The sequence below is a fragment of the Trachypithecus francoisi genome, unplaced genomic scaffold (assembly GCF_009764315.1).
Source record: "Trachypithecus francoisi isolate TF-2019V2 unplaced genomic scaffold, Tfra_2.0 Lachesis_group5, whole genome shotgun sequence".
NCBI classification, from domain to species: Eukaryota; Metazoa; Chordata; class Mammalia; order Primates; family Cercopithecidae; genus Trachypithecus; species Trachypithecus francoisi.
The window spans coordinates 13314859-13329992 of NW_022681470.1; the positions used below are offsets into that span (position 1 = coordinate 13314859).

General features: G+C 38.8%; 2 protein-coding genes across 6 annotated transcripts in view; both read left to right on the plus strand.

Moving 5' to 3' along the window:
- ARID4B (AT-rich interaction domain 4B) overlaps positions 1-15134 on the plus strand; it is a 163739-nt gene that overhangs the window by 93109 nt on the left and 55496 nt on the right. For all 5 annotated transcript variants that reach the window (XR_004434429.1, XM_033200311.1, XM_033200313.1 and 2 more), the window contains 6 exons: positions 544-623; positions 3798-3874; positions 5541-5695; positions 10182-10254; positions 11621-11715; positions 13514-13611. Coding sequence is in view for 4 of the 5 variants with exons in the window: in XM_033200311.1 (XP_033056202.1) it covers positions 544-623; positions 3798-3874; positions 5541-5695; positions 10182-10254; positions 11621-11715; positions 13514-13611 (578 nt within the window). In the remaining variant the exon portion in view is untranslated. The remainder of the gene's footprint in view (positions 1-543; positions 624-3797; positions 3875-5540; positions 5696-10181; positions 10255-11620; positions 11716-13513; positions 13612-15134) is intronic.
- Positions 14553-15086, plus strand: LOC117076618 (60S ribosomal protein L26). Its single transcript, XM_033200318.1, has one exon. It carries the CDS (start codon positions 14591-14593, stop codon positions 15026-15028), a length of 438 nt encoding a protein of 145 aa, XP_033056209.1. The 5' UTR covers positions 14553-14590; the 3' UTR covers positions 15029-15086.

Below are 15134 nucleotides of genomic sequence, written 5' to 3' on the forward strand. Positions count from 1 at the left end.
GATGATCACAATAGCTTAGTCTCTTTGCACAGTTACCTTTGCACGGTCCATTTTCTTCATAGCAGCCAAAGTAGATTTTTAAAAGGAAAATCTTTTATGACATTGTCTGGTTTCAGATTCTTTCAACAAAGATGTTAGATGTTATCCTAAGAATTAATATAGCGTACAAGACTCTGGAAATTCTGGACCATTGTTTTTCTCTTAGCCATGATGCATCCCTTCAGTTAAGGATCTAGCTCTACCTTTTTTCTGTTTCTGACTAGAACTTCGTCCACAGCTTCATCCTAGTCATAGCTGTACTTCTGCTTTCAATGCCGTGTCTATGCCAAAAAAAAAATCTAGATTATCCAGGCAGCTGGAAGGATGTAGGATACCAATTTAAAATTACTTGTGTGTGCTCCCATATGTGTGTACCTGTTTACCCTCAAACTAAAATTAGTTTTTCAACTTCAAGCTTACACTTTTTAAAAGGATTTAAATAGTAGGTACTTACATAACTATGAGTTCTTTTAGTTATAATAGCTTCACCCTTTTTCTTAAAAGGTGGTTTGTCCTGATTGTAGTGATGAGATTGCTGTAAAAAAGGACAATATTCTTGTTCGATCTTTCAAAGATGGAAAATTGTAAGTATAATTTACTTGGTTTGAAAAACCAGTTTATAAATATATGCTGTTATTTTGAATTAGGATGTTGAATGATTGTTTACCTTAGGCTTTTATTTTTCATCATATAGAATGTTTCAGAGTGACTGTTTTTCATATTATCTTAATGTGTTGTAGTCTTGTAGTATGTTTTTCCTTGCTCATTTTGGTAATCTTTTCCAAACTAGACACCCAGTACTGTCTTAATTTGTCAACATTTGTCCACATAATCACTGGTTATTTGAGGCAAATTTGCCATATCTAGCATATTTATTACTTTATTGATTTTTTTGTTTTGTTTTGTTTTTTTGAGACAGAGTCTTACTCCGTCACCTAGGCTGGAGTGCAGTGTTGCAATTTCCACTCACTGCAACCTCCGCCTCCTGGGTTCAAGCTATTCTCCTGCCTCAGCCTCCTGAGTAACTGGGACTATAGACACATGCCACCACACCCGGCTAATTTTTATATTTTTAGTAGAGATGGGGTTTCACTATGTTGTCCAGGCTGGTCTCGAACTCCTGACCTCGTGAGCTGCCCACCTCAGCCTCCCAAAGTGCTGGGATGATAGGCATGAGCCATCGCGCCCGGCCCGTTGATGTATTTATTGACATTATTTCCTTAGGGTTTGTTCTTGATGGTCTAATTAGGAATTTCTGATTCTTCTACTAGTGATGTCTAATGGTTGTAGTGATACCTGTTAGATAATATTCAACTTTTTCAGTAGTCTGAGGATTAAAATGGGTTACTTGTATATGGATGGTAAGGGTTAAAAAAATGATTTATTTTTCTTTAAGAATTATATGACTAGAGAAGCCAGATATTTTATACAGAATTATATTGGGCGTAAATACCTTGAAAAGGTCATTATGTTTTAAGATTTGGTGTTTGAATTTTCAAGTTCGGGAAAGGTATTTTTATCTTTAATTAATTTTATTTATTTATTTTTTTTTGGTGAGAGTCTCACTCTTTCACCCAGGCTGGAGTGCAGTGACATGATCACGGCTCACTGCAGCCATGACCCTTTGGGCTCAGGTGATCCTTCACCTCAACTTCTCTTGAGTAGCTGGGACTACACCTGGCTATTTTTGTATTTTTTTGTAGTGATAGGGTTTCACCATGTTGGCTAGGCTGGTCTTGAACTCCTCAGCTCAAGCGATCCACATGTCCTGGCCTCCCAAAGTGCTGAGATTACAGCCGTGAGCCTCTGCACCGAGTCTGAAAAGTTAGCTTCAAAAACAGTATGTAGGCTGGGCACGGTGGCTCATGCCTGTAATCCCAGCACTTTGGGAGGCCTGAGCAGGCGGATCACGAGGTCAGGAGTTCCTGACCAGCCTGGCCAACATGGCGAAACTCCGTCTCTACTAAAAATACAAAATTAGCCAGGCATGGTGGTGGGCACCTGTAATCCCAGCTACTCAGGAGTCTGAGGCAGGAAAATCGCTTGAACCTGGGAGATGGAGGGTGCAGTGAGCAGAAATAATGCCATTGCACTCTAGCCTGGGCGACAAGAACAAGACTCCATCTCAAAACAACAACAACAACAACAAAAAACAGTATGTAGAACCCACTTTAACAAAATTGAGATAATCGGAGGAATTTGAGCACTGAAATTGAATACTGACTTGATATTAAATTGTTGGGGGGGTGGGGAAAATGGGAAAATGTTAGTAAAAGGACACAAACTTTTATTTGTAAGATGAATAAAACGTACAGGATCTGATGTACAGTGTGGCAACTGCAACTGTAGTATTCTGGCAACCTCCCAAGTAGCTAGAACTACAGGTATGTGCCACCGTGCTCGGCAAATTTTTGTAGGTTTTTTTTTTTGCCATGTTGCCCAGGCTATTCTTGAACTCCTGAGCTCAAGTGATCTGCCCACTTTGGCCCCCCAAAGTGTTGGGATTACAGTTGTGAGCCACTGTGTCCAACCTTTATTTATTTATTTATTTACTTTTTTTGATACGGAGTTTCACTCTTGTTGCCCAGGCTGGAGTGCAATGGTGCAATCTCAGCTCACTGCAACCTCTGCCTCGTTCAAGTGATTCTCGTGCCTCAACTTCTCAAGTAGGTGGGACTACAGGCATGTACCACCATGCCCAGCTAATTTTGTATTTTTGTATTTTGAACTCCTGACCCCAGGTGATCCACCCACTTCGGTTTCCCAAAGTGCTGGGATTGCGGGTGTGAACCACTGCACCCAGCTCAACCTTTGTTTTTTAAGAGATGGGATCTTGCTCTGTTGCCTACTCTAGAGTGCAGTAGTAGCACGATCATAGCTTACTGTAACCCTGCACTGGGTTTCCAGCTCAGCTCCCTGCCTCAGCCTCCCGAGTAGCTGGGACTACAGGCACATGCCACCACTCCTGGCTAATTCTTTTCTTACTTTTTTAGTTTGTCTGTGGAGACTGGGTCTCACTATGTTACCCATCCTGGTCTTGAACTTTGGCATGAAGCAGTCCTCCCACCTTGACCTCCCAAAGTGTTGGGATTACAGGCATGAATCACCATGCCTGTCCCCAAATATTTTATCATTATATTGCCATAAATCATTTTTGGCTGGGCATGGTGGCTCATGCCCATCATCCCAGCACTTTGGGAGGCCAAGGTGAGTGAATCAGTTGAGGTCAGGAGTTCAAGACTAGCCTGTCCAACATGGTGAAACCCTGTCTCTACTAAAAATACAAAAATTAGCTGGGTGGTAGTGGCATGTACCTGTAATCCCAGCTACTCGGGAGGCTGAGGCAGGAGAATCCACTTGAGCCTGGGAGGTAGAGGTAGAGGTTGTGGTGAGCCAAGATTGTGCCACTGCACTCCAGTCTGGATGACAGAGTGAGACCTTGTCTCAAAAAAAAAACAAAAAAACAAAATAATTTTCAGTGTTGCATTTAGGCAGGGGACTCTGGTATTTGGGAACACATTGGTGTTTATAAAGTATCTCTTAGGGTAGGATCCTTCTGTAGATGATTACATATTTTAACATCCTGTCTTTTATGTTATTTTTGACTTGCTACTCTGTGTGCAATCACTTTTATTATAAATGTCAACATTCTCATATTTTCAGTATCTTTCTGTGACATGTAATCATCTGGATTCTTAATTAATCTTAGTCATATTTTGGGCTTTTTTTCTTCTTTTGTAATTAAAAATAATATATAGTACTTCAGTTCCAAGAAAAGATGTCCATGAAATTACTAGTGACACTGCACCAAAGCCTGATGCTGTATTAAAACAAGGTAAGGATAATCTTGGAATAAATTACAAGTACTATAAAAACTGCTAAAGTGTTTTTGAAGATTAAATATTTTTTTGCTCTTTAAAAATTTTTTAAAAAATTATGTTCTTATGGTTATATTTGATTCCTTGTGACCTTTATTTTTATAAACCCATGTGTCTTCTGTGTTATAAGTTTCCTTTTTTTTTTTTTTTTTCTGGAGACAGAGTCTTGCTCTGTCGCCCAGGCTGGAGTGTGGCGCAATCTCGGCTCACTGCAACCTCTGCCTCCCGGGTTCAAGCAATTCTGTTGCCTCAGCCTCCTGAGTAACTGGGACTAAGGCACATGCCGCCATGCTCGGCTAATTTTTTGTTATTTTAATAGAGATGGGGTTTCACCGTGTTGCCCAGGCTGGTCTTGAACTCCTGAGCTCAGGCAGTCCACCCGCCTTGGCCTCCCAAAGTGTTAGAATTACAGGCATGAGCCACTATGCCCAGCCAAAGTTTCCTTTTTTTTCTTTTTTTTTTAACTTATAGTCAGGCATAATAATCTAGAATAATGGGAGAGAACTATGTAGTCAGCTATTCCTATAATCTGGTTTTTCCTGGTAAATAAAATACTGGTTTCTGGGAATGGTAGAAGAAAGGAATCAAAGTAACTTTGGTTTTTTTTTTTTTTTTTTTTTTTTGAGACAGAGTCTTGCTCTGTCGCCCAGGCTGCAGTGCAGTGGTACAATCTCAGCTTGGTGCAACCTCTACCTCCCGGGTTCAAGCGATTGTCTTGCTTCAGTCTCCCAAGTAGCTGGGACTATAGGCGCCCACCACTATGCCCGCCTAAGTTTTGTGTGTTTAGTAGAGACAGAGTTTCACCAGGCTTGAACTCCTGAGCTCAGGCAGTCCGCCCGCCTTTGGGATTACAGGCATGAGCCATCACGCCTGGCTGAGGAATCAAAGTAATTTTGGTTTGGTATTTCTCACTAATGAATGTACGTCCTTAACCACAAGCCTCCAGTAGTTTTATTTGAGGAATATTTGGTAATTGCATCTGTCACTTGCTTTTTGGCACTGTAAATAGTTGTCTTCTCTTTGCCTTTATTCCTTGAATTTAGTAATATACTATATAGATTGGTTAAAATCATCAAGATTCTTTGGTATATAATTTATTCCCATATATTGTAAAATGAGAATAATTGTGTCTGGCTAATTTTAGTTGAAGGTAATTGTTACCATAGTTTTAATTGAAGTTTAACTTAAAATGTAAAAATCATGTGTGGTCAATTTTCAGGTATTGTATTACTCATTTTAATGGCTCTGTGCCTGGTATTAATACTGTTTGATAATTGTTTATTGCATAAGATATTACATGATTTCCTGTATTAAAGGTTTTTACGAGTGAAGCTTAATCTTTGTTTAAAAGAATAAAACTGCTCTTCTTTAATTTATTTGAACTTAAGTAATCTTCCAATGGTGGGAGTTTTGCCATCTATAAAATGACTACCTAATGCATAGGATGGATAGGATTAAATATATTGCTACATTTAAAAGCACTTAACACAGTTTCTGGTACATAGCAAACAATAAATAGTGGTATTAGCACAGTAGTTTTTGTTTCTTTATTGTGTTTAATACTTTTTGAGAAAACAGTTGTCTTAGTTTCTTCAGTTCACATAGCTTATGGTCTGTTTCCAGCCTTTGAACAGGCACTTGAATTTCACAAAAGTAGAACTATTCCTGCTAACTGGAAGACTGAATTGAAAGAAGATAGCTCTAGCAGTGAAGCAGAGGAAGAAGAGGAGGAGGAAGATGATGAAAAAGAAAAGGAGGATAATAGCAGTGAAGAAGAGGTAAGTGAAAACAGCTGATACCTTTTAAAATTATAAATAACAGGTGGGTTTCCCTTGTGGGTTAGGATTTGGTATTAAGTCATTAATCAGGTAAGTATTTTTAGCATGAGAAATATTTCATAATCTTGTATTTGTGATACTCGTAATCAGATAGTTTACTTGGTTACTTTAGATGTATGACCTTGTGAAATTAAAAATACTAAGTCTGATTATCCTAATAACCTCAAAAAGATGTCTTAGTCTTTCCATGCTTTTGGTTTATGAGATGATTAAGAAAGTATCCACCAGGCTGGGTGCGGTGGCTAACACCTGTAATCCTGGCACTTTGGGAGGCTGAGGCAGGTGGATCACGAGGTCAGGAGATCGAGAACATCCTGGCTAAGATGGTGAAACCCCGTCTCTACTAAAAATACAAAAAAAATTAGAAGGGCATGGTGGCGAGCGCCTGTAGTCCCAGCTACTTGGGAGGCCGAGGCAGGAGAATGGCATAAACTCGGGGGGCAGAGCTTGCAGTGAGCCGAGATCGCGCCACTGCACTCCAGCCTGGGCGACAGAGTGAGACTACGTCTCAAAAAAAAAAAAAGTATCCACCTAGGCCAGGCACAGTGCCTTACAACCATAATCCCAGCACTTTGGGAGGCCAAAGCAGGCGGCTCGCTTGAACTCAGGAGTTCGAGACCAGACTGGGCAACATAGTAAAACCCCATCTCAACAAAAATAAAAATAATTAGCAGGGCATGTCAGTGCACTCCTGTAGCCCCAGCTATTGAGGAGTCTGTGTTGGGAGGATGGTCTGAGCCCTGGAGGTGGAGGTTGCAATGAGCCGTGAATTGACCATTGCCCTACATCCTGGGTGACAGAGCGAGACCCTGTCTTATTTTAAAAAAAAAAAAAAACAAACACCTACTTACCTAATACTTTAAAATGCTTTTTATTACCATGTAGACAGCTGTCACCTCATGAAATGTTTACATCTCTGTATTTTATTGATTTACCCAAAAAACTATACAATACATCTTTCATTTAATATTTAAAAGAAAAATCAGGCGGGGCGCTGTGGCTCATGCTGGGATGAGTAATCCTAGCACTTTGTGAAGCCGAGGTGGGCGGATCACGAGATCAGGAGTCCAAGGCCAGCTTGGCCAACATGATGAAACCCCGTCTCTACTAAAAATACAAAATAATTAGCCAGGTGTGGTGGTGGACACCTGTAATCCCAGCTAGTCAGGAGGCTAAGGCAGTAGAATTGCTTGAACCCGGGAGGTGGAGGTTGCAGGGAGCCGAGATTGCGCCATTGCACTCCCGCCCAGGTGACAGTGTGAGACCCTGTCTCAAAAAAAAAAAAAAGAAAGAAGAAAAAGCAGAAAAGTAAAGATCAATATCTCTTTGATTCAGAGAATCTTGAAGCATTTTATCTAAGACAAATGGGTAGATAGTTCTAATGAGATCATAAATAAGACATCTGGTTGTATATGGATCAAAGACCTCAAATTTTGGATTTTATTGTAACTGGTGCTTTAGGTCTGGCAGTGACAAGGTACTCTTTAATGGTTTGCTGAACAGCTTCATAAAAGTTAATGAGTGGTGCAGACAGTGAAGGCTACTATATTTGACTATGAAATGAAATGTATTTAATGTGTTCAGTAAATTTATGTCAGTATGTAGTATTTTAGATAAGTTATGAAATTCTGCCTTTTAACTGTAGTAAACTGTTAATGAAATGAGATTGTTTTGGAGGTTATATTTTAGGGTATCGTGATCTGTAATGACAGTGTGTAATGTAGAAATTTCCCTGCTTCAGTCTTCTCTCTGACTGCTTTCTATTTAAATTGCTAAAATGAGCAATCATTCCCTTGCTGCTAAAAACCTCCTGAGTAGCTTTTTGTCACTGTAAAAGTTAAGCTTTCATATAGAATCTCCTTTATAGTCTAATTCCTGCCTCAATTTTTTCTCATTATTTCCCTTTCTATGCCCTTTCCCTTGAACTTTATGCTATAGCAATGTCAAATTACATATATTGCTGCTACTCACTTTTGCATACACTAGTACCTCTGTAGGCACCACCTTTTCCTTCCTCTCCTTCCTTAGTCAGCATGGCATATTCCTGTTCAGTTTTCAGAACCCTACTTAGGTGCCATCTCTGTAAAGAGAAACCTGTGAACCATCACCTCTGTCATCTCAGGAAAACATCACTTCATTTGCTAGTCTAAACTACTACTGCTCCTGGCTGGGCACGGTGGCTCACGCCTGTAATCCCAGCACTTTGGGAAGCTGACGTGAGCAGATCACTGAAGTCAGGAGTTTGAGATCAGTCTGGCCAACATGGTGAAACCCCATCTCCACTAAAAATAAAAAATGAGCTGGGTGTGGCCGGATGTGGTGGCTCACGCCTGTAATCCCAGCATTTTGGTAGACCGAGGTGGGCAGATCACCTGAGGTCAGGAGATTGAGACCATCCTGCCTAACACGGTGAAACCCTGTCTTTTACTAAAAATACAAAAAAATTAGCTGGACATGGTGGCAGATGCCGGTAGTCCCAGCTACTCAGGAGACTGAGGCAGGAGAATGGCGTGAACCCAGAAGGTGGAGCTTGCAGTGAGCAGAGATCACGCCACTACACTCCAGCCTGCGTGATAGAGGAAGACTCCATCTAACCCAGAAGGTGGAGCTTGCAGTGAGCAGAGATAACGCCACTACACTCCAGCCTGGGTGATAGAGGAAGACTCCATCTAAAAAATAAAAAATAAAAAATTAAAAATTAGCTGGATGTGGTGGCGGATGCCTGTTATCCCAGCTACTCGGGAGGCTGAGGCAGCAGAATTGCTTGAACCCAGGAAGCGGAGGTTGCAGTGAGCCAAGATCACACCACTGCACTCCAGCCTGGGCGACAGAGCAAGACTTTGTCTCAAAAACCAACCAAACAAACAAAAAACCCTACTACTGTTTCTTATACATATTTTTGTCATTTATATTTATTGTCTATTTTTTCTCCCCCACAAATTTGTAAGTTCCTTAAAGTTAGGAATGCTGTATTCATACTTAGAGTGTCTGTCATAGTGTGTAAAATATAACAAATGATAAATAGCTACCAAACCTTTTGGTGCTTAGTGTTTTCACAAGTGTTTTTGTAAAAGCAAATCTGCAGTATAGTGTAAACGTTTTCTTGAGTTAAAAGCTTACCTTAAACGTTTTTGGAATAGGAATAAATTGGGCTGTTTATTAAAGTTAAATACTGTACCATGGGAACATTTAAGATAACATCTAGAAAATAGGTGTCTTTAGATTTGTATTTGATCTCCTTACCAAAACCTGAATGTATGGAGTGTGTTTAAATTGAGAAATACAGATTCATCATTAGCAAATTAATGGTTGTCATTTATTTTTCTCTGCTCAATTAGAAAACCTAATAGTTTATCAACATGGGCTTTAAAAAAAAATACCTTTCTTTCTTGTACTGGCTTTTAAAGTAAAAAGACAATCTCGCTAAAGCAGTGGCATTAGGCACATGATTTTCCAAATTCAAAAATGCTGTGTTTTGATTTATTTAGATTACCAGTTGAATATCCTAACTTTTACTATTACAAATATGTATATTTAAGCCAGAGTAACTGTAAAGCCTAGCTGTATATTTGGAATCATTTTCTCTGCAGTTACTCCTAATCATGTTCTGTAATGGCAGGCTCCATAGCTTATTTTTCTTTTATTTGATTCAGCACCTAGCATAGTGCTTACACTTACAGGTGCTCAAGTGTTTGTTGAATGGATGAAAGTCATTGAATTGATGAGTTCCCCAATCTTACCTACTACCCTGCTCCTTGCAGGTTGCTTCAGGACCAGCTTCCTGCTGCCACAGTCCTTGGCCACAGCAGCAAGAAGCTAGTCCCTCCCTTGTAATTGATAAATCGGGGAACTATTTTATTACTTGAAGATTTCCCTAAGTCTGAATCTTCAGGTATTGTAGATCAAGTTTGTTCCCCACTTTACTGACATAGCTTGAAGTATATACAGTGGGGCTGCATAAAATGAAGGATACTTGCACTTACAGCTAATGGGACCCATACTTTTATAGTTCCTTGAGGAGTAATAATAGAGTTAGTTTTGGTGTTTAACCCTGACCCAGTTTTGCATAAATTGAGAGTAGGTATTCTTGAACCTGTGACCCTGATTTGAAAAATAGATCTCTGATATGGTTAAAAACAAACAAACAAACACCAACAATCTTGCTAGTCCTTTTTCTCATATGGGAGTTTTTACTGTGGGGATTCTAACTATTGAAATACTTTTTAAGACATATTCCTCTATAAAACATATAATGTCTAGACTTATCTGGTTTTGAACAGCTGACTGTTAAAAGAATAATTTTGATTAGGTAAAAAGCCTTTGAAGTATTTTAACGAACTCTAGTCTTGGCTGTTGGTAAGAAGTCTGCTTGTTTTATTAAAATGCTTAATTGAAGAAAATAATATTCTTCTGTGATTAAAATTAGGAAGAAATAGAACCATTTCCAGAAGAAAGGGAGAACTTTCTTCAGCAGTTGTACAAATTTATGGAAGACAGAGGTGAGTATTTTTTATTTATCCTTAACGTGATAAGTTTTGGACATATAATTAGTATCCTAAAAATAAGAATAGAAGTTTGTTTACTGAACTTTATGTCATCAGTAATTATGGCTGTCTTTTTGGCTCTGATATCACCAGCATCTAGCATAGCACCTGTCACGTAACAAGTAGAATGAGGAATTTGATAGCTTTTTGACAGATATTGTGGCTATGGACACATAAATGCGCTTATTACCCTGTCCTGCCAATCCCCTTACCTATCCATGGGACCCTAAAGAACAGTAGCAAAATGGGAATTAGGCCAGAAATAGAGAAGGAAGTGTGACAGTCTCAGAGTGAGCCTTGGCTCAGCTTATTTAATCTGCCAAAAGCTGCTAAGGCCATGCAAGGATTGAAGGAAGAAGAATAACTTAGGGTAATGAACTAATCCTTCCGTAACCTCAACACTGTTGTTCTCGAGTTTATCTTCTTGGTCAGAGTCTACTTTCTTATTTTCTGGGAAGATGCTTGTAAGGGAGTAAGGAGAGGTTTTCTAGCTGGAAGGGAAGGGCAAAATGAATGATTAGTGTTTAGAAACACAATACTCTGGAAATTGAATGTTTTTTAAATCCCTGATTGTAATGCTGATGAGTAGAAACTGGCTCTGTTTGTCATTTTTTGTTTTCATAAATGATAATGCCTAACACAATATAAGTATCTTTTCATTTTTCAATATAAAATGTCTTTGATTCTTGTATTATTTCTTTACATGAATGGAGGGTTGGCCTAAGAAGTATGCTGTTTCATAGGCTGTTGTATAAGATAAATGAAAAGGCAAAGAAAATGAATGAAATCTAATACTAGAGAAGAGTGAAAAAATATGATTAAGCCAGTCATATATTTTGTAGAAATGGCCATATGAGGCATTGTACCCCTACCCTGTTATCTTCTCTACCACTTTCTCATGGTTTGTTCGATTTAGCATCCTTGCCTTGCATTTTCTTGTGTTAGAATGAAACAAACAAACAAACATGTAGCTTTACTATAGAATCATTATTTAGAGAAATAGTAAGTTGGTAGAATACAAAGAAAATGCCATAAAAGCAACTCTCATTGGGAAGCAGTTGTCTAGTATTTATTTACTTGCTCAGCAGAGGTAAGAAAGTATGAGAGAATGAAAATAAAAGGTTTCAAAAATCTGGTTATGTGAAAAAATTTTAAAGTGGCCATGGGCTTGTTTATGTGTAGATACGATGTCTTTGATTAACAAGATAATTTCTCATATATATATAATACTATAAATACTCAGTGGTATTATTTGAATCTTTTGAAATTTTAAATTAAAAATGTAGTGTGGATCTAATATAGTTTGTGTTTTCTGTAACAGGTACACCTATTAACAAACGACCTGTACTTGGATATCGAAATTTAAATCTTTTTAAGTTATTCAGACTTGTACACAAACTTGGAGGATTTGATAATGTGAGTACTATAGTCAAACTGAAAAAACATCTTTTTCATGTAACACGTTTTCTCAGATATCTGCTATCTCTGAAATTGTTTTTCTAAACAACAAAAAAATGTTTTTCAGTAAAATCCTAAGAAGAAAATAAAGTGGAAAGTACAGCTAGCCTTCTCAGACAAAATTTAAATTTTAAAGATTTTTTAGGTCAGGCATGGTGGCTCATGCCTGCAAACCCAACACTTTGGGAGGCCGAGGCGGGTAGATCCCTTTAGGCCAGGAGTTTGAGAACAGCCTGGCCAACATAGCAAAACCCCATCTCTACAAGAAATACAAAAATCAGCCAGTCGTGGTGATGCACACTTGTAATCGCAGCTACATGGCAGGCTAAGGCACGAGAATCACTTGAACGCAGGAGGCAGAGATTGCAGTGAGCCAAGATTGCACCGCTGCACTGCACTCCAGCCTGGGTGACAGAATGAGACTGTCTCAAAAAAAAAAAAAGATTTTTTTCATATGAGCTTTCTGATTACTGTTAAATTGGTCAAACTTTCATAAACCTCCTTTTTAAAATCTGAATCACAGCACAGCCATATTGGTGGAAATCCTTCCTGTGTCTCTTTTTCACTAGACAGCGTGCTCCTTAAGAGCAAGGATCTGTCTTAATATTGTTTATATTCTTAATCCCTTTAATAATATAAAGGGATTAAGGCAGGAAATGTTTGTTGAACTGATCTGAAGAAATTATTTTAAGGTTGACGTGATGTACAATAGTTACCCAGGCTGTGCGCGGTGGCTCACGCCTGTAATCACAGCACTTTGGGAGGCCAAGGTGGGCGGATCACGAGGTCAGGAGATTGAGACCATCCTGGCTAACATGGTGAAACCCCGTCTCTACTGAAAATACAAAAAATTAACCAGGCGTGGTGGTGGGTGCCTGCAGTCCCAGCTACTCGTGAAGCTGAGGCAGGAGAATAGTGTGAACTTGGGAGGCAGAGCTTGCAGTGAGCCGAGATCGCGCCACTGCACTCCAGCCTGGGCAACAGAGCGAGACTCTGTCTCAAAAAAAAAAAAAAAACCAGAAAAACTTACCCAATTGTGAATATTCTATGGAATAAAATACTTTACAAATTTCTGTAGAACTGCTTTCATTTATTAGCCTGTATATTTTATGGGAAATAATAAATCCTTTGAAAATGTTTGTCTCCATTTCTTTGTTAAAAATTTTGATTAAAGAGCCTGAATATTTTTCTATTTTCCATAACTGGGTTTATTTAAAAGTCAAATGGGACCAGTTATGGTGACTCATGCCTGTAATCTCAGCACTTTGGGAGGCTAAGGCCAGAGGATTGCTGGAGCCCAGGAGTTTGAGACCCACCTGGGCAACATGGTGAGACTCCATCTCTACAAAAAAACATTTTAAAATTAGCCAGGTGTGGTGGTGTGCGCCTATAGTCCCAGCTACTTGGGTTGCTGAAGCAGGAAGATCCCTTGAGCCCAGAAGTTCAGGGCTGCAGTGAGCTGTGTTTGTGCCACTGTTGTTGCATTTTAGCCTAGGCAATAGAATGAGATCGTGTCTCCAAAAAGAAAAAACAGAATCTCAAATGGCCTAATATTTCAACATTTATAATTTTCTGATATTTATGTTAGAGTACTAAAACCTTTATTTTTAAACCAAATTTAGAATTTATCAAGTTTCTAAAAATTCTTTTGAGACTAGAGCCAATAAATATAAAAATATACTCATATATACTGTATCTATCAAAATGTTACTATATTAACACCTTTTAAGAGTTTTTGTTTCACTTTGTCCATTAGATTGAAAGTGGAGCTGTTTGGAAACAAGTCTACCAAGATCTTGGAATCCCTGTCTTAAATTCAGCTGCAGGATACAATGTTAAATGTGCTTATAAAAAGTAAGTTAGTATAATTGATATGATTATCTTCAGTATTTTTACCTAGAAAGCAGGATGAAATTTACCTTTTAACTGAGGCTAATTATTTCTTTAAAGAAATCAGAAAATTTTACTAGAGTAGTCATTCTATGATAGCATTTTCTAAAGTGTATTCTGTGAATACTAGATGTATGAGAAATTCTGTAAAGAAAGTTTTTGTGGCTAAGTACATTTGTCAAGTACTTCATAGAGGTTAAAAAGCTAATATTCTAAAGTCAAGTAAATCCACATTTGAATGCTAGTTCTGCCAATTGTTAGCTGTTTATGCCCTTGGGCCAGTTATTTGTTCTCCTAAGCCTCAGTTTCCTCGTTTGTAAAATGGAATGCTTGACCAGGCGCGGTGACTCACACCTGTAATTCCAGTAGTTTGGGAGGCTGAGGTGGGCAGATGACTTGAGATCAGGAGTTCGAGACCAGCCTGGCCAGCATGACAAAACCTTGTTTCCACTAAAAATACAAAAATTACCCTGGCATAGTGGCTCACGCCTGTAGTCCCAGATACTCAGGAGGCTGAGGCAGGAGAATTGCTTGAACCCAGGAGGTGGAGGTTACAGTGAGCTGAGATCGTGCCACTGCACTTCAGCCTGAGCAACAGAGTGAGACTCTGTCTCAAAAAAAAAAAAAAAAAAAAGATGCTGCTGCATGCCCCAGGATTACTGTAGTGACTAAATGAGATTTACTAAGGCGTCCAGCCTCACACATAAGAAATGTGCAACAAATAGATGCTGTTACTAATACTATTAATACCTGTTATTGTTATGACTCTGAGCACAGTTTTTTAAATGAATTTTTTGACAAAATTTTTTGTTTGCATTGAAAAGATTAGAAACAACTAGAATAAATTAGAATGTTAACATGGCCCAATATCTGAGAGTTTAGACAAAAGAAATGAATACAGCTTTTCCCTTTTCCGGCCATCACCGAAGCGGGCGCGGCCAAAATGAAATTTAATCCCTTTGTGACTTCCGACCGAAGCAAGAATCGCAAAAGGCATTTCAATGCACCTTCCCACATTCGCAGGAAGATTATGTCTTCTCCTCTTTCCAAAGAGCTGAGACAGAAGTACAACGTGCGATCTATGCCCATCCGAAAGGATGATGAAGTTCAGGTTGTACGAGGACACTATAAAGGTCAGCAAATTGGCAAAGTAGTCCAGGTTTACAGGAAGAAATACGTTATCTACATTGAACGGGTGCAGCGGGAAAAGGCTAATGGCACAACTGTCCACGTAGGCATTCACCCCAGCAAGGTAGTTATCACTAGGCTAAAACTGGACAAAGACCGCAAAAAGATCCTTGAACGGAAAGCCAAGTCTCGCCAAGTAGGAAAGGAAAAGGGCAAATACAAGGAAGAAACTATTGAGAAGATGCAGGAATAAAGTAATCTTATATAAAAGCTTTGATTAAAACTTGAAACAAAGAAAAAAAAAAAAAAAAGAAATGAATACACATTAAAAGTAACTCTGTAGTTACATTTTGAAATGT

Coding starts and splice junctions, on each gene's coding strand:
- LOC117076618 (XM_033200318.1), top strand. CDS start 14,591: ATGAAATTTAATCCCTTTGTGACTTCCGACCGAAGCAAGAATCGCAAA.